This window comes from Schistocerca nitens, chromosome 4 (assembly GCF_023898315.1).
Source record: "Schistocerca nitens isolate TAMUIC-IGC-003100 chromosome 4, iqSchNite1.1, whole genome shotgun sequence".
Lineage (NCBI taxonomy): Eukaryota > Metazoa > Arthropoda > Insecta > Orthoptera > Acrididae > Schistocerca > Schistocerca nitens.
In genome coordinates, this window is record NC_064617.1 from 114,266,963 (window position 1) to 114,292,724 (window position 25,762).

Here is a 25,762-nt window from a genome sequence, read left to right on the forward strand (position 1 = left end):
TCTCAAGCACATCAACTGCTTGCAGCTTCGTTCCTCCGTGGTTATCTTGTTTGTGTCGAGGCCCAACGAACACTGAATTTTTCCCATGGTGTTAGTTACACTCGGCTGCTCAATGGTCTGAGACAGAAATGTAAACTTACTGTTCAGGATGTCTTTGCAGTTCAATGGATGATGAAAAATGTAGATGCTAGTTCCCACAGGCACTTTTCTTTTCCCATTTGATAGAGTAGTGCTTCCATCAAAGATCAAAGCAGGCTGTGAAGTTATTACAGTCGGACCGTACATTCTGAACATTCATAGCTTTAGATCCAATAAGGAGGAATTATGGCTGCTCTTGGAACTGCAGCGTCCACTTGTTCTCAGCTCCCAGGGAACAAAATTGCATCCTCATGACCGCTTTGACCTCACATTTCTTTCCATGTTATGGGGGAGTCATGCTGCTCATCTGGGACGACGTTCATAGTCAGACTATTTCCCTGAACACCCGGCTGCAACCTGTTGCAGTCTGCATTGTCCTTCCTCACTTCACCTTTTCCCTTTGTACCATTTATATTCCTCTGTCGTTCAATGTCACCAGGGCAGACTTCCTCCAGCTTATTGGACAACTCACTCACCCCTTTTTGTTGCTCATTGACTTAAATGCGCACTGTCCACTTTGGGGGCTTTCCCAGGACCTGTCCGTGAGGTGCCCTCTTTACAGACATTCTCAGTCAACTCAACGTCGTCTGCCTTAGCACTGGTACACCCACGTTCTTTTCAGACTCCACACACCTATTGCCATTTGGACCTTTTGTTCTGCACTGCCCATTTTGCCTGTTGTGTCAAATCGTGCATTCACTCTGACATGTACTCCAGTTACCATCTCCTGTGTGCTATCCATTTGCTGACACCTACCTTACCTATGAGCAAACACATATGGCAGCTTTCTAAGGCCGACTGGAAGATTTACTCCTCCCCCTTGACCTTCGACGAACAACTTTTCCCCAGGTGTGATGACCATGTGGAATACCTGCAGAACATTCCATTCCTCACACTTCATCTTTACCACTCCATGTCCCAGTCCACTGGTGGACTGAGGCATGTCACAACCCATTTTGTGCATCAAGATGTGCTCTCGCCTTTTTAGCCGTCACCCTATGGTGGTGAACTGTATTCATTATAAACAGTTACGTGCACAGAGTCTTCACATTCTTCGGGATAGCAAAAGAGCTAGCTGGGTTTCATTTACTCTTTCTTTTAACAGTTTCACTCCATCTTCTGTTGTGTGGGACAACTCCATAAGCTCTGGGACCAAGGTCCATTCCTGATTTCCAGCCTGACTGTAGCAGATGATGTCATTGTGGATCCTATTTCTATCTCCAACACCTTGAGCTCCACTCACTATCATCGCGCCTTCCTCCCTTGGAAAAGAGTGGAGGAGGCTCGGGTGATATCCTTCTCCTCTCAGAATCGTGAGTGCTGCAATGCCGCCTTTACTATGAAGGAGCTAGACCGTGCTCTCACGTCATCCTGTTCTGCCCCAGGGGCAGACGATGTATACATTCAGCAGCACCTTTCTCTTTTGGTCAAGCACTTTCTCCTTTGTATGTACAATGCTTTTGTTTAGATGACACATTTCCCAGATGCTGGTGTGAAGTCACTGTCATAGCCATATGTAAGTACGGTAAAGACGTACACCTTCCTTCTGGCCACTGCCCCATTTCCCTCACCAGCTGCATTTGCGAGGTGATGGAACATATGAATCATGACTGTCCGGCATGGTGGTTTGAGTCTCGCAATCTACTGACCACTGCACAGATTTAGAGCGTGCCGTTCTCCAGTTGACCACCTCACCACTTGGTCAACCCATGTCATGAACTGTTTTCTGTGAAGTACCAGGCTATGGCCATGTTTTTTGAGTTCGAGGAAGCCTGTGTCATCTGGAGAACTGGTATCCTCCATTCTCTGTAAGTGTTGGGCTTTCAAGGTCGCCTACCTCATTTCCTTCAGGAATTTTTAAAAGCCCAAGTTTTCAAATTGTGTAGGTTCTGCCTTGTTGGACAATTTTATCCAGCCTCAAAGCTCTGTCCTGAGTGATGTCCTCTTTGCTAAGCTATTAACTCTATTATGGTCTGTTTCCTGCCAGGAATCTCTGGCTCTCTTTTCGCTGACGACTTTGCAGTCTATTGCAGTTGTCCATAGACTTCTGTCCATGAGCAGCGACTCCACGTTGCCTCAATCATCTTTACTCGAGCATTGACAGTGGCTTTTACTTTTCCACTGACAAAACCATTTTTATGAGTTTCTGGTGGTGCAGTGGGTTTTTTCCACTGTCTTTACATCTTGGACTTGTTGCTCCTCTGTTTTCTGAAACTACTAAATCCCTGTGGCTCATTCTTGAGAGAAAACTTTCTTCGTCCTCCATGCTGTACCTGGTCCCTCAGTATCCTACATGTCCTAAGTAGTGCTTCCTCAGGAGCAGATCATACCAATCTCCTCCATTTGTACCGATACATTGTCCATTTGAAACTCAAGTATTGGTGTTTGGTTTATTCTTTTGCATGTCCTTCCATCTTATGCCGTCTTAATACAATCCACCACCATGGAATATGTTGGTTCGACTTTTACACAAGCCCAGTTGAGAATTCTAAACTGTCAGAGAATATTTGAAAGGGTGTGAAAGTTCATGATTCAGTGAGTTCATTCGTGTTTAGAATGCAAGAGGAGGACATTTGGAGCATTTATTTTGAGTTTATGTGTCGATGAGCTCCAAACAGAAATTGTAAACTTTCATTAATAACTCAAAAACAAAGGATTTTTGGACATACATTTGTATCAACTTTTTTTCTTGTTTTGGTGTGAGGAACCTGTCCCCAAAGTTTTTTAAAGTATATTTAAAACACCCTATATATATAATGTATTTTTGTTTTTCTGTTGCACATTCACATGGATCTCCTCAGTATTTGTCTACAGAATGAACTATGTATTTCATGTATTTCCATTGCTCTGATAACTGGTAATAGCTCCTCTGGCAATATTCCGCATTCTCAGGGGTCTGCTTACCAGTTGTCTACACAATGAACTATGTATTTCATCTTTTTCCTTTGCTCCGATCACTGTAGTATCCCCTGTGACAATATTTATTTAAAAGGGTTATCTTTTATAAATACTTTACTCTATGACCACATTATAGTGTCTAAACTGTACAATACTAAGTGCTAAGTGCCATCATGTTGTAAATTATTTTCATCAGGTGATAGTCCCAGTGTAATTTTCAGATCCTTGATTGCTTCTTGTTGTAGCCCCACAAATTTTGTGACCTTCGTAAATGAGTAAAGAAGTATTGACAGACAATAGCGAGAAAAGCATTTATGAAAAAGATATATTTGTTAACAGCAAATACAAAATTTAATGGCAGGAAATCTATTATGAAGTGTTTTTTTTTTTTTTTGGAGAGTAGCCTGTTGTAGAAGTGAAACATGGAACGTGGGTGATAAAACAGTTCAGACAAGAAGGGAATAGGAGCTATTGAAATGTAATGCTGCAGAAGAATGCTGAAGGTGACATGTGTAGATTGGGTAATTAATGAAGAGGTACTGAATCAGAATAGGAAGAAAAAAATTTATGGCACCATATGATGAAAAGAAGGGATTCGTTGATAGGCTACATCCTGAGACACAAAGGAATTGTCAGTCTTATAAAGAAGAGAACTGTTTAGGTTAGGAGTTGTAAAGGAAGATCAAGGCTTAATTTCATGAGGAAGTGCAAATGGATGTAGGTTGTTGTTATGCAAAACTGAAGAGATTTGCAGGGGTAGGCTACTGAGGAGAGCTACGTCAGACAAGCCTTCAGACTAAAGATCACAACAATAACAAGGTTTGTAAAAGTAATTTGAGGTATGAAGAAAGGAAAGCTGCCTAGAAACGATGGTGTTGTTGTAGAAATGATTAAAGCTGCAGGCAGTGTAATACAAAAGAAACTTGAAAATAATTTTGCTAAATGACTGTACAATGTTGTAATTTTTCTACTTCAAAAGAACACAGTAAAAGGTACAGACATTTCAGCTTCCAGCCTGTTAGATACCAGGTATTCACTAGACTTATCATCAGTTCCACATTGTTTTTTAATTAAGAAATTGAGCAAGCTGTAACACAGTGGACATCTTGCGAGTCTCAAGCAAGAGTGGAAACCAGTATGGACCAGCTGGTGTGCCACTACTGAATGCTACACGTCTGTATTACTGCCGTGAATACATATCAGCAGTGTGCCAACAAAACATTTGGAAATGTGCAGTTTTGGACTACACCGTTGCACTGTTGTTATCTAGATGGTAAAAGAAGTCTTGAAATTATGACAGTTCCAAAACAACAAGGAAGTCCTTAACAACAGCAGTCCAGGAAAAATTCCTCTGTCATACAAAAAGAGAAGAACCTCAGCTGACCACAGTCCGACCCCAGTTTTTATGTGGTGGGCACAACATTGCCAGCAGCTCTGACAAACAGATTTTGTGGTAAAACTGGTCTCCTAAATTCAGGTGGCTACAGTGTCACTTGTCATAATTTAAGATGAATGATTTGCTAAATGAGAAGGCATTTTTTCTTTTGTGGTCCAGTATCAAAATTTATTTGTTGGTATGGACCCCAACTCTCTTTAGTTTGCTGAAATTTGTGAGCTGCTTACAAGTCTTTGTAAACAAACCATGGAGTACCCTCTGAATTGAAATTCCAACAATTAATAAGAAATCAGATTAATCATATAAGTCACATTTTGCAGATCTCCGCAGGCTTAGTTCCTCATATATGTCCTTTTGTGTGCCAGAATTACCGAGTTTCTTATATAGATTTATTAATGTGTGACATTGTTGTTTATATGAATCATGCAGGGAAGTGTGCCATCACTGCAAATCACGCAGGATTTTGAACTGCCTGAATGATCCGATATGTAAAAGCAGCAGTGATCAGAAGCCACATATTTGTTCGATATCACAGAGTGTATAGTTGTCAACTTTCTCTAATTTGTCATACCAAGGCTAATACTCCGCCCCGTGACACAGGGTTGGGTGTGATAGGACCACTGTTGTTCTCTGTATGCATGAACAATTTGGTAGATGGGTGGACAGAAATCTGCTGTTGTTTGCCGATGATGCTGTGGTGTACAGTAAGGTGTCGAAATCAAGTGAGTGTAGGAATACACGTGCTGGCTTGGACAAAATTTCTAGTTGATGTGATGAGTAGCAGCTAGCTTTAAATGTCGGAAAATCTAAGTTAATGTGGATGAGTATGAAAAACAATCTTTTAATGTTCGGACACAGTCATGTCATTTAAATATCTAGGTGTAACATTGCAAAGTGATATGAAATGAAATGAGCACATGAGGACTGTGGTAGGGAAGGCAGATGGTCAACTTTGGTTTATTGGGAGACTTTTAGAAAAGTGTGGTTCATCTGTAAAGGAGAATGCATATAGAACAGCTTCGAATTGTCTTGCAGACTTCTATAATACGTCAATCACATTTCTGCATGTGGGTGGTTTACTGTGTAGACCCATGGTTAAGGTTTTCCCACAGACAATAATTGAAAGGATTGAGGTCAGAGGAATGTGCAGGCCACAGAACTGATGAAAGTTTTTCATCATGTGTACACCATGCACATGTAAATCAATCGTTTATGTACGGACAGAAACTACTTACATCACTGAAGATGGCAGAGCACACCCTTGACTCCCTCACAACACTAGCCATGCTTGGTGGTGGTGTGGTGCCAGTGGCTGCCTGGCCAGAGACACATGGTGTCTTAGTCCTTCTACAAGCAGATGGTTTCTGATGGTCCTCGGTGACACAGTATATACAAAATGTGTCTGAATTTCTTTTCTGGATGATACTTAGTGGACCACTGCTGGTCAAACAATGCATTTATCTTGATATGTCTGTACTATGTGGTCATCCAGAACCTGGTGTACAGGTGTGAGAATGTTCCACAGACCACTGCAAAAAGTGGGGTCACACCACCAATGCATTGTGCACAATGTGTGCAGCAGTCCTACATTGCATCCATCCAGTTTGCTGCAGGCCCACAATATGACCCTGTTCAAATGTCTGTAGTTGTTCAGCAGGAGTGCCTACTCATTGGTGAGGCATGGTTATACCATAGAATGATTGTTGCTCACACTGTTTACCCCTAAACTCAGCACAGTTACTGTCAGCTTCCTGAGTGCCATCTTATCATTATGACAAATGAATAACTAACAGCACATTCCCTCTGTGTACATGTGTGTTATATCCTGGTGTCGCTAAACACAGTCCTTTAGGATGCTGCATCTTTTTTCCTGGCAGTGTACAAAAGTAACACCAAAGCAATATGTTGTTAAGTACAGAACACTGGTGAATGTAAAAAACCACAAATTTATTTGATGTTGTATTCTTATTCCATGATGAATTCAGCTGAAATTGAAAAATACTACAAATCAATGTACTGTATGGTTTGTGTTTTTTATTATATGCAAGGTTGTTTTTCTTTCTAATCAGTAATGTACGAGGCGTGTTTTTTAAGTAAGTACCATTTTGAAATTAAAAGAAGATGTGCTAAGATATCTCAGTAATTTTATTTTTACATGAAAGCCTGTACCTTAATCTACTTTTCTATATAATTTCCGTCAATATTGAAGCACTTGTCATAACGTTGTACCAGTTTTTGAATACCCTCCTCATAGAAGTCTGCCACCTGACTTGTTAACCACTGCATCACCACTGTTTTGACTTCGTCATTATCTTCAAGTGCAGGAACAGATGGTAGTCGCTGGGCACGAGATCAGGGCTGTACGGAGGATGATCTGGAGTTTCCCATCGAAAAGATGTGATGAGATCTTTGGTCTGAGGATTCACCACATGCGGACGGACATTGTCTTGCAGCAAAACGATGCCCTTGCTCAACTTCCATTGACTGTTGCTTTGATTCAGGTGTGATGTAGGCCACCCATGTTTCATTGCCCATAACAATTTGGCTTAAGAAATCATCACCATCATTGTGGTACCGCTCAGGGAAAGTCAATGCACTGTCTAAACGTTCGGTTTTGTGCACATCCGTCAATGTTTCTGGTACCCAACATGCGCACAATTTTCAGTAATTCAAGTGCTCGGTCACAATGCCATACAAAACACTGCGAGAAACATTAGAAAAATCATCCCACAAGGAGGAATTCGTAAAGCGTCCACCTTATTGTCCACTTCCAGCACCAAACTTTCATTAACGACCGAAGGACTCCCACTCTGTTGTTGATCATGCACATTTGTGCGGCCATCTTTAAACGCTTTCACCCACTTTCTTACCATTCCATCACTCATAATGTTTTCTCTGTAAACTGCACAGATCTCACGATGAATATCGATCGCTTTTAGGCCTTTAGCACTAAGATATCTTATAACAGCCCATACTGCACAGTCGGCGGGACTCACGATTATCGGAGGCATCTTAAACACTCAGTACACAACATAAACAAGGAAGAATCAGACTGTAGTGGCGTCAGTGCGTAGATTAAGGTACAGGCTTTCATGTAAAAATAAAATTATTGAGATATCTTAGCACGTCTTTTTTTAATTTCAAAACGGTACTTAGTTAAAAAACACACCTCGTATTAAAGTAGAAAAAAATCTGTAGCTCAGTCACTGCATTCAGTTTCACCACTACTACAATTTTAGGTATACAAATAGTCCTATTGTCTTAGTGTTAATGTATCTCTTCTGAGCATAGGCAGTCAAGTGTATTCTTTTATTTTCATCTTTTTTGGCTTAAACTTATGTGAAAGACACACCCTCTTGATATTTTAGTGATGTTTTGTTTGTGATGACTTAAGAGACATGCTTCATTATGTGAATACAGGATTTGTATTCTGGAACCACACCTTTTACAGTTCTGTGAAATCTTAGTGCACTAAACTGTTAAACATGCAAGAAGTGCCTTTAAACCACCGTACTAACTAAAGTAATTCATGTGGTGTGTGTGATGTAGCACTAACACATATTTCTTAGCATGCTGATTTACGTAAAGGTAATATGGCATATTTATTCTGCAGCATGCAGATGTCTTGACTGATGACGTGACAAGTTTTCTCTCTGTTGCCACCACCTGCAACTGTGTGATCACCTGGTGTCTTAAACGTTCATATTCTGTCAGTAAGTAATGACAGTTTCAGTTACTATCTACAAAACAAAGAGTGTGTGTGTGGTTTTTTTTTTTGGGGGGGGGGGGAGAACACACTTGTTCTTAACGTATTTTTTCTGCTTTTGATGTCAAAACTTGTCATAAATTAATTTATGATATTCAAAACATTACGTACGATTATAACAATTTCACCTCTTAGAAAATGAAACATGCATATATATTAAACATTAGCCAGTTTCATACACAATTCACTATTATGAATTTGGACATTTAATTTCATGTATCAGAAGAATGTTTGAAGGCTTTTAGCAGTTGTCTTCTTCCCTGTATTTCTGATCTCTCTGAAGCACACTCTGATACAATAATTTCAGAAGATTCTTGTATCCAGATGTATGAAAAACTTCTGGGGGGGGGAAGAAAGAAAGAAGGCATTCATTTGATCTATCTGTCTCATCTTTCCAAATCTTTCAAACCAGAGATTTTGTAAGTGAAATGGTGCGAAACCTTCACCACAGGAAAATCCATTCCGTGACAAGTGCCCCCCTCTCCCCCTCACCATCCCCCTCCCCCCCTCTCTCACATGGCAAACACATGTAATCTTACTTTTCATTCAACTTGCTCAAACATATGTGTTCTGAAAGAGCTGTGCTATGTTATTATTTCAGTTTATTTATGGCAACAAGTATTTAAGAAAATATATGGCATGTTTACAGAAATGTATTCCTGATGTTTCCCAATTTCAACATCCAGGAAACGCTTTTGTTATTGAATTTAGCTGAACACATTATGAATAAAATCTTAAGAATAAACCATATTCCCATATGCTCCAAACTCTTACATGAGAAAATTTGAGTTAAATGTGACACATAATTCTTAGTTTGTATGTTGAGAGCTTAGCAGTCACCTGTTTAGTTTCACTGCGAGAAACTGATGGCTTCATTTGTAATTAACGTGCTGGTACGTGTTCAGATTAACGTACTTATTTTGAACATATTAAATACATTTGGAGTGTCTGAATTCACCTCATGAATAATATTGTTTTTTGCTGATATTATTATTAAAATGTCAAAACGTACAAAAATATAATTTTATCATGCAGCTTCTTAACATTTTAAACTGTGTTCTCCAAACATTCAGTTGAAACTGCCTGTGCGTCATTTATGTGGTGACAATGGAAACATATTGCTAAGGTGATGCACGTAGCTATCATGGATGAGCTTAATGTGTCACTGCTGTTATTTAATAAAATTACCCTTTACTATACTGAACTTTACAAAATAGCTTTATTCTGTCATTCTTTTTCCATGTTGGCACTGTGTATGATTGATGACATCCTTCTAAGCTACAGAGGTGAATCTCCTTTGGAAACATAACCTTTACTTTTGGCCTACGTCAACCCTGTTGCATTGAACTGGTAAGATAAGGTCACAGCATAATGACTGAATGCCCATATGTTTCTGCCAGCTTGTTGGTTTCATACCTGGGAGACCGTGGTTCTACACAAAGGTAGTAAAAGTCATGGCATACCTCCTGATGTTGTGTCGGACCTCCATTTGCCTGTGGACTCAAGTTGTTGGAAAGCCCCTGCAGCAATATTGGGCCATGCTGTCTCTGTAGCCCCCAGTAATTGCAGAGGTGTTAACGGTCTAGTATTTTGTGTGTGATCTGACCTCTTGATTATGACCCATAAATGTTCAGTGGGATTCATGTCGGGCACGCGAATTGTCTACAGTGTTCTTCAAACCACTCGTGAACAATTGTGGCCTGATGACATGAGACATTCTCATTCTTAAAAATTCCATTGTTGTTTTGGAACATGAAGTCCATGAACGGCAGAAAATGGTTTCCAAATAGCCAAACGTAACCATTTCCATGGGTTCAATCGGCCAGAGGGCCCAGTCCATTCCATATAAACACAGCTCACACCATTATAGGGCCACCACCAGCTTGCACAGTGCCTTGTTGACAACTTGGGTCCATGGCTTCATGGGGTCTGCACCACTAGCAACAGTCCTTACCAACTGAAATCAGGACTCGTCTGACCAGGCCACTGTTTTCCAGTTGTCTGGGGTCCAACTGATATGGTCAAAAGCCTAGTAGAGACAATGCAGGCGGTGTTGTGCTGTCAGCAAAGGCACTTGGGCCCATTGTCTGCTGCTGTAGTTTATTAATGCTGAATTTTGCTGCACTCTCCAAAAGGATACTTTCATCATATGTCCCACATAGATTTCTGTGGTTATTTCATGCAGTGTAGTTGTCTGCTAACACTGGTAACTACAAGCAAATGCCACTGGTCATGCTGATCATGGCTGTTAAGTGAAGGCCATGGCCTCTGTGTTGTCCATAGTGAGAGGTAATGCCCAAAATTTTGTATGCTCGGCACACTCTTGAGACCATGGCTCATGGAACATTGACTTTTCCTAACAATTTCCAGCTCGGCACACTCTTGAGACCATGGCTCATGGAACATTGACTCTTCCTAACAATTTCCAAAATGTGATGTCCCGTGTGTCTAGCTCCAACTGCCATTCTGTGTTCAAAGTCTGTTAATTCCTGTCATGTGGCCATAATCATGGAAACCTTTTCAGATGAATCACCTGAGTTCAAGTGACAGCTCTGACAATGCGCTGCCCTTTTATACCTTGTGTATGCAATACTACCGTCATCTGTATATGTACACATTTCCGTCCCGTGACTTTTGTGACCTCAGTGTTGATCCATAGCTTCCCCTTAAGATCATCATATACTTCAGCATCATGGCGCTGAAACCAGTCATCTCCTCCTTTCGCTTTGCAATGGTAGGTGCCATGTCAACAATAACAGGATGGTTAGAAGCATTATCTAGAACAATTTTTGATAGTCTTCACTTGTTCACATCTGTGGTATTAGGGATCTGGTGGTCTGAGTAAAATGCATGTATGGAAACCGAGAGGTCGCAGCATCGAATCCAGGTTGAACCTTTCAGTGATGTGAAGATTCACCTAGAAATCATGTGGTTCAAATTTCACGTTAAACTGTTGATCTCCTCTATCTGGTAGGATTATTGGGGTAATTAAGGATGCTTAAATCGTTTAATTGCTTCCAAAGTCACAGCAGCTCTTTTAGTCACCTTGTTAATTGAGAGAGGCAGGTCACTATTACGTTTTTGTTTTTCAAAGTAGGGATGTAAAAATGTTTCTCTTGATCGACCTCAAACAGGAATCCCCTGGCTAAGAGAGTAATGTTGAACTTCTCTATTCTTTTTGACATTTGATGAATTTGCTTCTGACAGTTTTCAGTGTCGCCAAACAAACTGCCACTAACAACACTTAAAATATTAACTCCCACCACAATAAGAAATTAAAATGGAAAAAAAAGCCTGAAAAGTGTTGTTATAGTTGAGGCAAAACTTTGGGAACTATAGGTTGTTACTATGGCTACTGGTTTCAAGAGGTTGGCTGAAAGTGTGCCATGCCTCATATGTAAGCCTTGCCCTACTGCTCCCTTTATATCTGTCGATGCTAAGGTTACTTTGAACAGAATATACGAGAGTCATTCAATAATTAAAGAGACAAATTGGTCTGAGGAAAAACTGTTAGTAGGGCGAGTTTGATACTTTTATTGCTTTAATTTGGCATCACTGGGATGAACCCTGATCAGCTGATGTATCAATGTTTTGTTTATAACCTCAAAAATACATTTCGTGATGGCGAGTCCGCTTGAATCGTCCACATTAATTGAACAAAGTTCTGTTATTTGTTTTTTACTCACTGAAGGTGAGAAACCAGTGAGTATATTCTGTAGAATGTCTGAAGTTTATGGTGAAGGTTGTATGAATCATGCAAATTTTTACAAGTGAATAGAGCAGTTCAGAAATGGTCGTGACTCGATGATTGATGAACACTGTTCTGGCCAACCAGTTGCAATTTCAACTCCCTGACTTGAAAGTCAAATTGATAACATTATTCATGCCAACCGCTGTGTGATTGTGGAAATGATAGTTGATAAGGTTCAAGTTAGTACTGGTACAGTTCATAACATTATCTGTTACAAGCTGAAGTACCGCAAAATGTGCAAGACAGGTCCCCAAGGAGTTGACGTGGCTATGCAAGGAAACATGGTTGAGAGTGTGCCCAGAGCTAAAGAAACATTGTGAAAGAGAAGGTGAGCACTTCCTCAACAAAATTTTAACTTGTAATGAAACTTGGGTTCGCAATTATGAGCCAGAATTAAAATGACAAAGCATGGAGTGGAAGCACATGAACTCACCTCTCAAGAAAAAATTCAGAGCCCAAGCATCAGCAGGAAAAGTCATGTTGATGGTGTTTTGAGGTGCTTTAGTTGCAGTTTTTTGTGATTATCTTGAAGAGCAGCATCCAATGAACAGCCAATACTACTTGGATTTGCTTTTAAATGAGGTGAAGCCAGCCATGAGAAAGAGATGTCATGAAAAAGAGTTCTTTGCAGCTGGAATAAAAAAAGCTTGTAGCCCATTGGAAAAAGTGCATACATGTTCGAAAGGATTATGTTGAAAAGTAGAAAAAGTATTGTTTTGTAAAAATAAATGCTGTTTTCTCCAGACCAATTTGTCTATTTAATTATTGAATGACCCTCGTAGCAAGTCTTCAAAGTTTGGGCTGTTTTGTTGGAGTATTTGTGGTTGTTTGCTTTTGGGGTCCCATGTGGATGTTTTCAACTTATCTTTATGTTTCCAGCTATTTTTCAGTAGTAGTATTAGTGTACTGTTCTCTACATTATTCTTTTATTCACAGGTGGAGAATATTTCAGTTTTGCGAAGAAAGTTAACACATCATATTTACACAGAGTAAGAAATTATAAGTAGTAACACAGTTCAATTGATTTTTTTTTTTTTTTTTTTTTTTTTAAATGTCAAGAATTGCGATGACTTGTGTAGAATGACAAAATAAGTCCTGACCCATACAGTTCAGCAAGAACAACACACCACTCTATTCTTCCTTCAGCAGATGTAATTGGTACTTCTTCTAAGGCTGGAAAATCTTTGTGATGTAATGACTCTGAGGATAGTATAATGTTTCTGTCACATATGTTATTGAGAAAAATGTCATTTCCATATATTTACACAAAGGTTGTAGGATTCAAGTTCCATATACATGTCACACAATGACAATCACTTTCATGAAAATTCTGATACAGTACTCAATGATTTTTATGGTAAGAGAAACCAGTTGTGATTTTTTATTTATTATTTTATTTATTTATTTTGTGTTACCATTGGGAATCCATCATTTCACTGACAACTCTGCCAGTACAGGAGAGAATTCATTCGGAATTAGGATCATCATTGGCAAATTCAGTAATGTGCATTGCCTTATTCACACAAAAGCCTATCATAATGGAATGTATTTTGTCTTCTAAACAATTAATCCCAGCAAAATCAAATGAATTTTATACGAAGAACTGGTATTTAAACACTTGTTAGGAAGACAACATCAAGGAACTGCAATTTGTTGACTAAAACTAAAGAACAGGGCAGTTAGCCTCTCTAAGCTGTTACTGTGCTCTGTGTGACCTGTTCATAGGACTGTGAAGTGTAACAGAAGGCTCATATTTCATAATCTGACTGTAGATGACGAGTTTGCTTGACACCGGGAATGTGCCAAGAAACAAATATGAACACAAGACACAAAACTTACCCTAGTGTGTTGTTCCTTGCATCAGAATTACTGACAACCACTAACTGCATGGCAGCTAAAAAAAAAAAATTCTGATAATTTTTAGCCGCTTCCCACAGGTTTTACGTCATTATTTCTTCGTCATACAATTGTTAGCCTCATTTTCATAATCTGCCACCACAAAACCACTCCTTTTAATATATTACACGCAGTTTTTTCGAAATTTTCCCGAATTTCTCCGTCCTCTAACGTGTTTTGGCGGCAACACAACCACCTAACCTTTGTGCACATCGTTGTCTACCAACCCAAGTCCAACATAGCCCAGCTGTAACCAACACCTTTTCGCCTTTTTTCACACCAGATCTCCAGTTACTTTCCAGTCCACCTTTATCTCTCCCCATATATTTTTATTTTCATTTTCATTTCAGCCTCATGTTACACTTTCCACCTTCTAATACCATGTCACCCTCACAACACCCCCACAACGACCCCATTAAGTTTTATTTACATTCCCTCCGCAAACATGCCTTTGCCCTAGCCAGATTACGCTCCCATATTCTATTTTCTCAGGCTTGTCTGACATTTGGCATTACCCCCAAACGCCTCACACTTAAAGTTCCCATCTCTGGAAGCAACCCTTCTTTCCATCAGTCCCTATACCAGTTCCAAACTGAACAATCCATTGCCCTCACCCACCTAATCCTTCACCTACACATCAACTCAGCCAATGAACACACCCGTCAACTCCTATACTTAATAAAAGTCCTTAATCTTTCCTCTCCCACATTCACACCGGCTGTTCAGAGCATCCTCCTACAGGCCAACCGTAAATTAGAACAGCATGCCACCCTCCACCTCAAAAAACTATCCAATCTAGGACATCTCTGCCCAAACTCTTTGTCTTTAAATATGTCTACTTGTGTCTGTATATGTGTGGATGGATACGTGTGTGTGTGCGAGTGTATACCTGTCCTTTTTTCCCCCTAAGGTAAGTCTTTCCGCTCCCGGGATTGGAATGACTCCTTACCCCTCTCCCTTAAAACCCACTTCCTTTCGTCTTTCCTACTCCTTCCCTCTTTCCTGACGAAGCAACCGTTTGTTGCGAAAGCTAGAATTTTGTGTGTATGTTTGTGTTTGTTTGTGCGTCTATCGACCTGCCAGCGCTTTCGTTCGGTAAGTCACATCATCTTTGTATATATATATATATATATATATATATATATATATATATATATATATATATATATATATATATATATATATATATAGGCTTGTTAACAAGTTGTCTGTGGAGAAGAAGAAGTGGCAGTGCACATGTAGTTATCATCTGTGTGAACATTACCGTCAGCAGTGGATCAGTAGGTTATTTTATCTTTTGGATATTGCAGGATGGCGTACCACCTGCGTCCCGCTGTGGGATACCGTCGAACAATGTATGAAGATGGTTCCAGTGGTGTACAACAAACCCAAAACCAAGAACATTACACAAATACTTATGCAGAGGCAAGTGGGAATGAAGAAGACACTACACAACACGGATCTGACGACGGATGGGATTAGCCGATGTCGCGCTTGCCAGCGTACCTATTCGGAGATGGAGAGGCACCCGCGGCGCTGGCCCCAGTGGGGGCCCCTTTAGAAAGCCACTCCGGGCCACCTAGTATTACCAGTGGCCCGAGTACACGTTTTCGCGATTGCGTAACGGTTTCAAGGCCGCGCGCAGGTTCCGACGTACCGGACAGGCTTGGACAAGTTCCAGATGCTTGCAACACCGGTACTAGGGGCAGGTATAAAAGACGTGGCGAAGTCTTTCTAGTTACAGTGGACTCTGATTCCGTTGGTGGAAAGCAACACTTTGTCAATACTGTCTTGTGTATTTGGAATATTTTGGAGTATTGTGTGGCAGAGGAACCCTTTGCGAAAGGTAATAAGACACATATACATGCATACCTAAAGCTAGCTGAAGCGAAACTCTTGTCGGAAGTACGATCCGGTATAGAGTTTATGTTTGGATCGGTAAATGGTGTATTTGATGTGCAAAAGTGTAAAAGTAGGAAAAATGCATTGGTTTATATTACGAAGAACGATGCCGTTCCTATAACGAATTGTAATGAATCGTCATTTTCATTTAATGTTCGATTGCGTCGCTGGGCAGAAAGAACGAATGACATTGATTATACCGATCCGTTTCTTGTTAATAACTGGTCCCGTATAAGGTTTATTGAGAAGTACTTTGAATCGTTTCAGGCGAAGAAGTGTGTTGCTCGTTGCCTAACCGAGTGTCATCTTACGTACAATGGCTGGGCGGGCCGTGTGGTCCGCTGGTATAATGAGGCCTTTCGGTCCCAAATGGTACGTAAGAAGCAGTTGTACCTTTATGGAGATACGAATATCGGCAAGTCCACTCTGATTGAGAAGGTTCTTTCACGTAAGCAACATATATTTATGCCATTCTGTTCCGAATTCGGATTTGGTGGTTATAATGCTCGTATACATCATGTTATATTGTTTGAGGAATTTGATTGGTTGAGATGGCGGCCATATGCCTCCATATTGAAGCGTATTGTTGAAGGACGTCCAGTTACCGTTAATGTTAAAAATAAACCTGGCATGACCATAAAGCAAAGGGGACTTGTCATATTTGTCTCAAACGACAATGTAGGTGATGAGGCTTTGATATCTAGACTCCATGTGGTACATGGACAGTAGGTTATTTTATCTTTTGGATATTGCAGGATGGCGTACCACCTGCGTCCCGCTGTGGGATACCGTCGAACAATGTATGAAGATGGTTCCAGTGGTGTACAACAAACCCAAAACCAAGAACATTACACAAATACTTATGCAGAGGCAAGTGGGAATGAAGAAGACACTACACAACACGGATCTGACGACGGATGGGATTTGCCGATGTTATAATGTTATATATTCGGAGATGGAGAGGCTCTAATAATTATACCATAGAGGCCTGTATCTACCTTGCCTGAAATAAAAATAACGGTGCGCACACCTTATACCATTAGGCATGAATACGAACTCCCTATATGATTCTCTGAATTGATTAAGTAATTGTTGCAGATTAGGTTTGTAGAACCACAATTCTTCAAGCACAATCACAGCAGCAGAATAATTAATTTTGTTCCCATAAAATGTTAGTGCTAAATCGTCCATACGCTGCTGGTTGGTAGGTAGCAGGAAGGCGAGCCGGAGATCGTCAGGATAATTTCGGATGTGCTCCCAATTTGAATAAAAAAAACTCCAACGCAGACATTAGCTGTAACAATAACCTTTATTTAGAATGTTACAGTTCCTTTCCTTTTACAGAACGTCATATAAACACGATTACGAACTACAAATGTAACATATTTCACCTCGCTCTGGACAACATCATTCTTTGCCGGTTCATCACCAGCGATTTCAACACCGATATAAAATGGATTGACACCCTGAAATAGTCTATTTTTACACTTACAAAAGTTTTCTAAATCTGGCCATGACTTTACCTTATTAATGTCTGCACTTGTCTCTGGTTTACAATAGGTAACAAATTTAAATTGGTTACGTTTAGAATATTTCCTCCATGGAACGCCAGATGAATGTTCCGGCTTAAGACTAAATGGCCCCAATTTATTACTACAGGCAATACGAATCTTTTCCAAAAGCCCCTGGTCCTCAAATATTTTTTTATTTGCTCTATCATCTAATGTTAGTCGCTCAACCCTTACATTAATTCTGTAAACATACGTTACGATCTTGTTAATAATTACAGCACCATATTTATTAGAAAAAAACTTAAATTCATCTCCTATGTCATAGTGTCTTAATGATGGAAAGTTCTGTGCATTCTCATCATATTTTTCGGTTGCCCCCATCTTGCCGTATTCGAAACGTAGTCCATCTGATTGTATGTACTCTGTTCTCCACTTGCACATACGGCCGAAATATGGTCAAGTCAGAGTGTTCCGTCGGCGTATCCATCGCCTCGGACGCGCACGGCGAAGTCTGGTCCTCATCCGACGATAAGAATACCACCTCTTCCTCGGCCTCACAGTCCGACGGTTCCGACGCCATCTCGTCCTTAACATTGCGACAATGTACAATATGACAATCGGCATGTACCACATGGAGTCTAGATATCAAAGCCTCATCACCTACATTAAAGTCGTTTGAGACAAATATGACAAGTCCCCTATGCTTTATGGTCATGCCAGGTTTATTTTTAACGTTAACGGTAACTGGACGTCCTTCAACAATACGCTTCAATATGGAGGCATATGGCTGCCATCTCAACCAATCAAATTCCTCAAACAATATAACATGATGTATACGAGCATTATAACCACCAAATCCGAATTCGGAACAGAATGGCATAAATATATGTTGCTTACGTGAAAGAACCTTCTCAATCAGAGTGGACTTGCCGATATTCGTATCTCCATAAAGGTACAACTGCTTCTTACGTACCATTTGGGACCGAAAGGCCTCATTATACCAGCGGACCACACGGCCCGCCCAGCCATTGTACGTAAGATGACACTCGGTTAGGCAACGAGCAACACACTTCTTCGCCTGAAACGATTCAAAGTACTTCTCAATAAACCTTATACGGGACCAGTTATTAACAAGAAACGGATCGGTATAATCAATGTCATTCGTTCTTTCTGCCCAGCGACGCAATCGAACATTAAATGAAAATGACGATTCATTACAATTCGTTATAGGAACGGCATCGTTCTTCGTAATATAAACCAATGCATTTTTCCTACTTTTACACTTTTGCACATCAAATACACCATTTACCGATCCAAACATAAACTCTATACCGGATCGTACTTCCGACAAGAGTTTCGCTTCAGCTAGCTTTAGGTATGCATGTATATGTGTCTTATTACCTTTCGCAAAGGGTTCCTCTGCCACACAATACTCCAAAATATTCCAAATACACAAGACAGTATTGACAAAGTGTTGCTTTCCACCAATGGAATCAGAGTCCACTGTAACTAGAAAGACTTCGCCACGTCTTTTATACCTGCCCCTAGTACCGGTGTTGCAAGCATCTGGAACTTGTCCAAGCCTGTCCGGTACGTCGGAACCTGCGCGCGGCCTTGAAACCGTTACGCAATCGCGAAAACGCGTACTCGGGCCACTGGTAATACTAGGTGGCCCGGAGTGGCTTTCTAAAGGGGCCCCCACTGGGGCCAGCGCCGCGGGTGCCTCTCCATCTCCGAATAGGTACGCTGGCAAGCGTGACATCGGCAAATCCCATCCGTCGTCAGATCCGTGTTGTGTAGTGTCTTCTTCATTCCAGATGGACTACGGTTCGAATACGGCAAGATGGGGGCAACCGAAAAATATGATGAGAATGCACAGAACTTTACATCATTAAGACACTATGACATAGGAGATGAATTTAAGTTTTTTTCTAATAAATATGGTGCTGTAATTATTAACAAGATCGTAACGTATGTTTACAGAATTAATGTAAGGGTTGAGCGACTAACATTAGATGATAGAGCAAATAAAAAAATATTTGAGGACCAGGGGCTTTTGGAAAAGATTCGTATTGCCTGTAGTAATAAATTGGGGCCATTTAGTCTTAAGCCGGAACGTTCATCTGGCGTTCCGTGGAGGAAATATTCTAAACGTAACCGATTTAAATTTGTTACCTATTGTAAACCAGAGACAAGTGCAGACATTAATAAGGTAAAGTCATGGCCAGATTTAGAAAACTTTTGTAAGTGTAAAAATAAACTATTTCAGGGTGTCAATCCATTTTATATCGGTGTTGAAATCGCTGGTGATGAACCGGCAAAGAATGATGTTGTCCAGAGCGAGGTTAAATATGTTACATTTGTAGTTCATAATCGTGTTTGTATGACGTTCTGTAAAAGGAAAGGAACTGTAACATTCTAAATAAAGGTTATTGTTACAGCTAATGTCTGCGTTGGAGTTTTTTTATTCAAATTGGGAGCACATCCGAAATTATCCTGACGATCTCCGGCTCGCCTTCCTGCTACCTACCAACCAGCAGCGTATGGACGATTTAGCACTAACATTTTATGGGAACAAAATTAATTATTCTGCTGCTGTGATTGTGCTTGAAGAATGTGTCTGTTTGTGTTTCTATCGACCTGCCAGCGCTTTCGTATGGTAAGTCACATCATCTTTGTTTTTAGATATATTTTTCCCACAAACAAAGATGATGTGACTTACCAGACGAAAGGATGCGGGTTTTAAGGGAGAGGGTAAGGAGTCATTCCAATCCCGGGAGCGGAAAGACTTACCTTAGGGAGAAAAAAGGACAGGTATACACTCGCACACACACACATATCCATCCGCACACACACAGACACAAGCAGACATTTGTAAAGGCATAAAACTCTTTGCCTTTTCCACACCAGATCTCCAGTTACTTTCCAGTTCACCTTTATCTCTCCCCATATATTTTTATTTTCATTTTCATTTCAGCCTCATGTTACACTTTCCACCTTCTAATACCATGTCACCCTCGGTCTTTAAATATGTCTGCTTGTGTCTGTGTATGTGTGGATGGATATGTGTGTGTGTGCGAGTGTATACCCGTCCTTTTTTACCCCTAAGGTAAGTCTTTCCGCTCCCGGGATTGGAATGACTCCTTACCCTCTCCCTTAAAACCCACATCCTTTCGTCTTTCCCTCTCCTTCCCTCTTTCCTGACGAAGCAACCGTTGGTTGCGAAAGCTAGAATTTTGTGTGTATGTTTGTGTTTGTTTGTGTGTGCGGATTGCAGATACAGGACATATTGTATCGTACGAAAATTACAAATTTATTTGTGACACACAATTCCTGGTACATCAACAAAACTAATTTACATATATTAACTTAGTGGCTTTGCTAGAATTTATTGTGCTTATGCGCATAAAACATATTGATACACTTCCAATAACTGATTTGGCACAATGACGTCTTGGCTCTCATAAATGTTTAATGCACGTATTATTGTGTTAGTAGACAAAAAGGAAAGGTTGGATATTTTGGATTGTGTAATATGCATAAAAGTACAAAACATCAGTTGCCACCACAGGATGATTACGTCTACTCATGTTTAAGATGCTGGCAGCCGTCTATCATCAATACACAAGAAATTTATGAAACCCTTTGATAAGCCACTAGGTGGGATGAGGAAGGCTGTGTTGTTACACTGTTCATGTGGTGCACATATTGCAGATAACTGTGCAAGGACATAGGTAAGATTTTGTCAGCGGAGGACGGAGTCCGATTTGTTGAAAAGGACCGTAAAAAGACGTAACGCTATTCATTTATTCTGAAAATTTCCATAAAGAACGATAAACCATTTTATTCAATAATGATCTCAGAAGTTTTCATCAAGCAGAGATATAAACTCGTTACTTGGAATTGCTGTATTTTGGCAAACCGCTGAGAAGTATTCATGCTCCAATCCCCCTTCACCTTGCAAGATCATTTTACACTCTTCTTTTAGTCTGGGTTTGAGTTAAGAAAGTGATCAAGAATGGACTAATGCCAATTTTTCGGGACTCCATGATTATTATCGAGAGGGCTTTTGGAATTAATGTACGTAGATTACTTTGTTTGACAGAGAAGCTAGAACAGTTTTCGGTGGCGTAAATGCAAAGTATCTGGAATTAATCCATCTTACACTTTCCAAAATTTCCTCTCTTAAGTGTGCATCTGTTACTTCTTGCAATGTGAGAAAGATCATTTTCTGCATTAAAGACTGTCCCAGCAGGCAGGTACATGAGCATAAATGAAGAGCCTGGGTTATTATTTATTTATCATAACGGTTTTTAGTACCAGGAGTCTCAGAAGAGGTGCTTAGCTCACCTTTGATGTAGCTTTTTTCATTTAAGCAAGGGGCTGCATCTTTAAGGAAATTGGTATCTGTCAGGAAAGAAAGGTATTTGGAAGGAATTGGCTGTGACCTATAGTAAGAGCGAACACTGGCATTTGCCTAAATTTAAAATGGGAAACCACTAAAAACCATTTTCAAGGTCACTGGTGGGTCAATTCAAACCATCTCACCTCCCAAATCCAGGGATTGCTAGCTCGGCTCCCCAAGTCAGTGGAGGATTTCGAAAAGCAGGTTGTTATACTTTGTTTTAAAATAAAATACATCACAATAAAAGATTGAATTCTGACATAGAATGTTTTTTTTTCCTTTTATTGTGAATGTTTGGTCCTTTGGTAGTGCATGAATGCATGCATATTCTAAGTTTAATTGTGTGCAGAATTGCTGGCTTCAGTGATTATAGTATTAAAAGAGTGTAAACAGATTTTGGATGAATTCAAGCAACCTGCTGAAAAAATCTTTTAAAAATGAACGAACCATAGAGTATGCTGTCATCACATACTCCTTTCACTCTCCACGAACCCCTCCCTATCATTTCGTATCGGAAATGCTTTTCTTAATTGAGCACTGTCCTGGTGACCAGATTGGACGACATTTTGCGATTTGTGCTCTTATTGGTAGAATATTGAGCAAATTTTTTAAAGAAATGCTACAATCACCATTTGGTCAATATTTTTGTTGATCAACATGATTTTTGTGCAACACAGACAAGTCAAAGTGTATTTTTATGCACTGATTTTAATTTAATGTTGTTTGTAATGATATTTACTGCTCCGTTACCTTGTGAAATACAGAAATACTACAGTTCCAAAGTTCTACCACCCTCCAAATAATGAGTCCAGAGCTAACATGAGACTTCTATAGATAGGTAATTAGGCTATTATAATAGCATTTACATTTTTTTAACTTATTGTAATGCTAGTGGACAAATGAGAATCAGTTTTTGACTTGTTTCTTGTTACAAACTTATCCAGAATTAGAAACTATCAAAATACCACTTAGCATAAAAGCAATAAAGGGTAGTACTACATTAAATTCAACTGCAAGTAAAATATGAACTGATTGACAAAACAACAACTGAACTCAAGCAAGGCTAACAATTGGTCTTGACTAAAGTAGGGATTGGTGATTGTGCTCTGGATGTATAAACAGTTTAAATCTATCTTCAGCATTGGTGACTTGTGATAGTGTGTTCCCATTTTCGTCATATGACTGAAAATCAAAATATCTTTCAGTTTCACTATATGGCAATTAGGTCGTGTGTAATTTCAGTTAGGTTATAGAAGGTGTCTGGTCCCATCACACCCTTTGGCTACATCCTTGAATTGTGTGCTACTCCTGTCACAAAGCACTCAGTGGAGTACAGCTTAAGAAGTTGTCAAACAGATCGTATCCTGCAAAAATTAAGCAGAAAAGTCATTACTTTGGATCACAGTAATAATGATCTGATAGAGTAATATCATAAACAGTCGCTCCCTTGATGACTATGATGCTTTGCCGTACAAAACCACTAATGCTGTGGCAGTAAGACTTTTTTGTTCAAGAGCCTGTACTAACAATATGGGATGGCACTTTGGTCCCATATGAAACAATCTTATTTTTGGCAACCTGCATAAATTGCTATATTGTGAGCTTCCAACAGACCAGCAGTAGTAAGAGGAGAAACGAGTTTCACATCAAAATGATGTGTACTTGACAACCTCATTTTTTGATTGCTAAGTTTCATGGTCATATCAGTTTTACAGAAGTATGGTGCTTGAGCCGACCCTCGGAAATCACAACTTATTCAGAAAAAAGCAGTCAGATATTCGTGACAAGCAAGAATACAAATGTTATTGCTGCTCGTTTCACTCACAGCAATTTAATCTTTCATATTTTATCAGACTGAAGTCACCAAATCAAATAAACTCACTCCCGAGAGAGTGTGCTCTTACATGTAAATAACATTGAATATTGCAGAATGTACTTTTAGTAAATTAATTAGAAAGTCCCAGAATCTTTTACAAATATGAAGAAATATTAAAATATAGCTGGGCATGAACATATTTTTTCTGCCACTGTACTCCATGCCTCTATCCATTGTACTATGCTGAACTCATACAACTTCTATCATTCATCTTACAATCTTCTTAAGGTTTTTACCACCGATGTGCCATTAAGTGACATTTAATTATAACAAATCATACCAAGGGTGACGTGTTTGGGATAAGTCATCATTGCCTTGAAACAGCATTCTGTCATAACACGTAAGTTGTGATATGAAAACAAAAGTCCAATTTTGCGTGACCAAAGATTTTCGTTTGTTGACTGCTATTGAGTTTTGTGCTCATTGTGAGTTTTATTGAAGAAGGGTCATTTTGATGTCGCGTCCCAGTAAAATTCAGGTGACAGTAATTTCTCCCATAGTACGGGGATAAGTTGGCTGCCGGTCCCTGAGTACTGATGGGGCACAATTCAGAACACTTTGTGCAAACTGTTCTGTTTCAGATTGCTGCCAACTTCAGCAAACTAACATAATACATGGTGTCCCACTGAAAAGAGGCCCCACAAATAAACATTTGCTTAAATTACAATTAAAGGCTTTGCATTAAAACCAGAAAATGTTTCATGTTCATGGGGAAATAAAGGTGAATAACAAAAGGTTCTGGAAGTGACAGCCCTTGACTTGTAAACACAGCTGAACACTACATTGTGGATTCTCGTATGTTGCTGCCAGAACCTCTGATGTCACTACCTGGATTTTCTTGTAAATCTTCCAAATTGTGTAGTTTGTTCCTGTAGACCTTGCCTTTTAGGCCACCCCAGAGGAAAAAGTCAGGTGGTGTTAAATCACAGCCACAGTCTTTTTAAAATCCCTCTGCCAGGGAAAAATGATTCAACCTCAGCCATGGTCACTCAAGGCGCCATTCTGTTGTTACCAGCTGAGGGTAAGTTCTTCATCGTTAAACTGGTTCACAAATTCCTGAAACATTTCGATAAAAACTGCATTTGTCACAGTACCCTTGAAAAATATTGGTCCGATGACATGGTGCTCAAAACACGCCATTCTTTTGTGAATGCTTGTGCTGCTCAACCAGTGAATGTGGATTTTCGTTACATTTGTATTCTGAGGATTTGCATAGCCAGAGAGGTGGAACCACACCTCGTCACTGAACAACGGGTACTGTAATATTCCTGGCCTCTGAGCAATAAATTGCTGAAACCAATGGCAGAATCTTCGTCATTGACATTCTGTTCCTGAACAACTGTAAACATGTATGGATAGGTGCCAGCTTTCTTCGCAGCTCTGTGACGTGCCCCGTGACATTCCACATTCCTGAGATAAGCGTCAAACAGACTTTGCAGGAGAGGCCAACAATCATTGTTTCACGTCAATCACTTATTCTTCCAATATTGGTGGCTGTCCCTTGCCATGAAAATACACCACCATTCCACTGCTTTTGATCTTGTTCATTAACTTTTGTATGCAACATGCTGGTCACCAAACCGCTCAACAAACATTCGCTGACACATCTTAATGGAACCAGTAATCCAATATTGTTTCATAAGAAACACGTGCTCTTTGACAGGATAGCAGTACATTGTCATGAAACAGTGAACACTGAGCTCAAGCCACAGCAATGTATGGAAACACACTGTTGTGCTAAACGATTTTGCAAGATGCAGTGGTGTCACATCAAACGTCACAAATTACATTTCAGTGGAATTACTATGCATGTTTGTGGTGCCTCTTTTGAGTGGAAGATCTTCTAATTGCAACAGTATAGTTGCATGGTGAAGGGTTGTTTGTTTTACTATGTCTGTGAATGAGTTTGAATAAGAATAGTACTTGTACTTAATGTTTAAATGCGTAGTGAATATGTGAAACCATCACAAAAGTTTGCTAAATGATTTAAAAAGGCAGATTTCTTCAACTCACTTCATTGTATTACAACACCCTGAATTAATTTAATATTCCTTGCTACAAATAAGTATTGCATTTCAAGATGCCCATCTCTGTAATGCGTATTCACGACTCCAAGTTACTTCCATGTCAAAATTGATACCACAGCAGCTGATCAGATTGAGTTGCACATGCCTGTGAGTTGTCAACACTGCAAGACAAACGATGAAACATCGCCACTGTCTT

The 25,762-nt window shown here is 39.8% G+C and overlaps 1 protein-coding gene across 9 annotated transcripts in view; it reads left to right on the top strand.

The window, feature by feature from the left end:
• Positions 1-25,762, top strand: part of LOC126251880 (uncharacterized) — a 57,328-nt gene that overhangs the window by 20,389 nt on the left and 11,177 nt on the right. For 2 of the 9 annotated variants that reach the window (XM_049952573.1, XM_049952571.1), the window contains exons 3-4: positions 8,046-8,145; positions 16,503-16,617. The exons of 3 other annotated variants lie outside the window; for them this stretch is intronic. In XM_049952573.1, coding sequence (XP_049808530.1) covers positions 16,550-16,617 — 68 coding nt within the window. In that variant the 5' untranslated portion in view covers positions 8,046-8,145; positions 16,503-16,549. Of the gene's footprint in view, positions 1-8,045; positions 8,146-15,155; positions 15,271-16,502; positions 16,618-25,762 lie in introns of all 9 variants that reach the window. 4 more of the 9 variants (XM_049952572.1, XM_049952575.1, XM_049952574.1 and 1 more) reach the window with 4 other exon arrangements.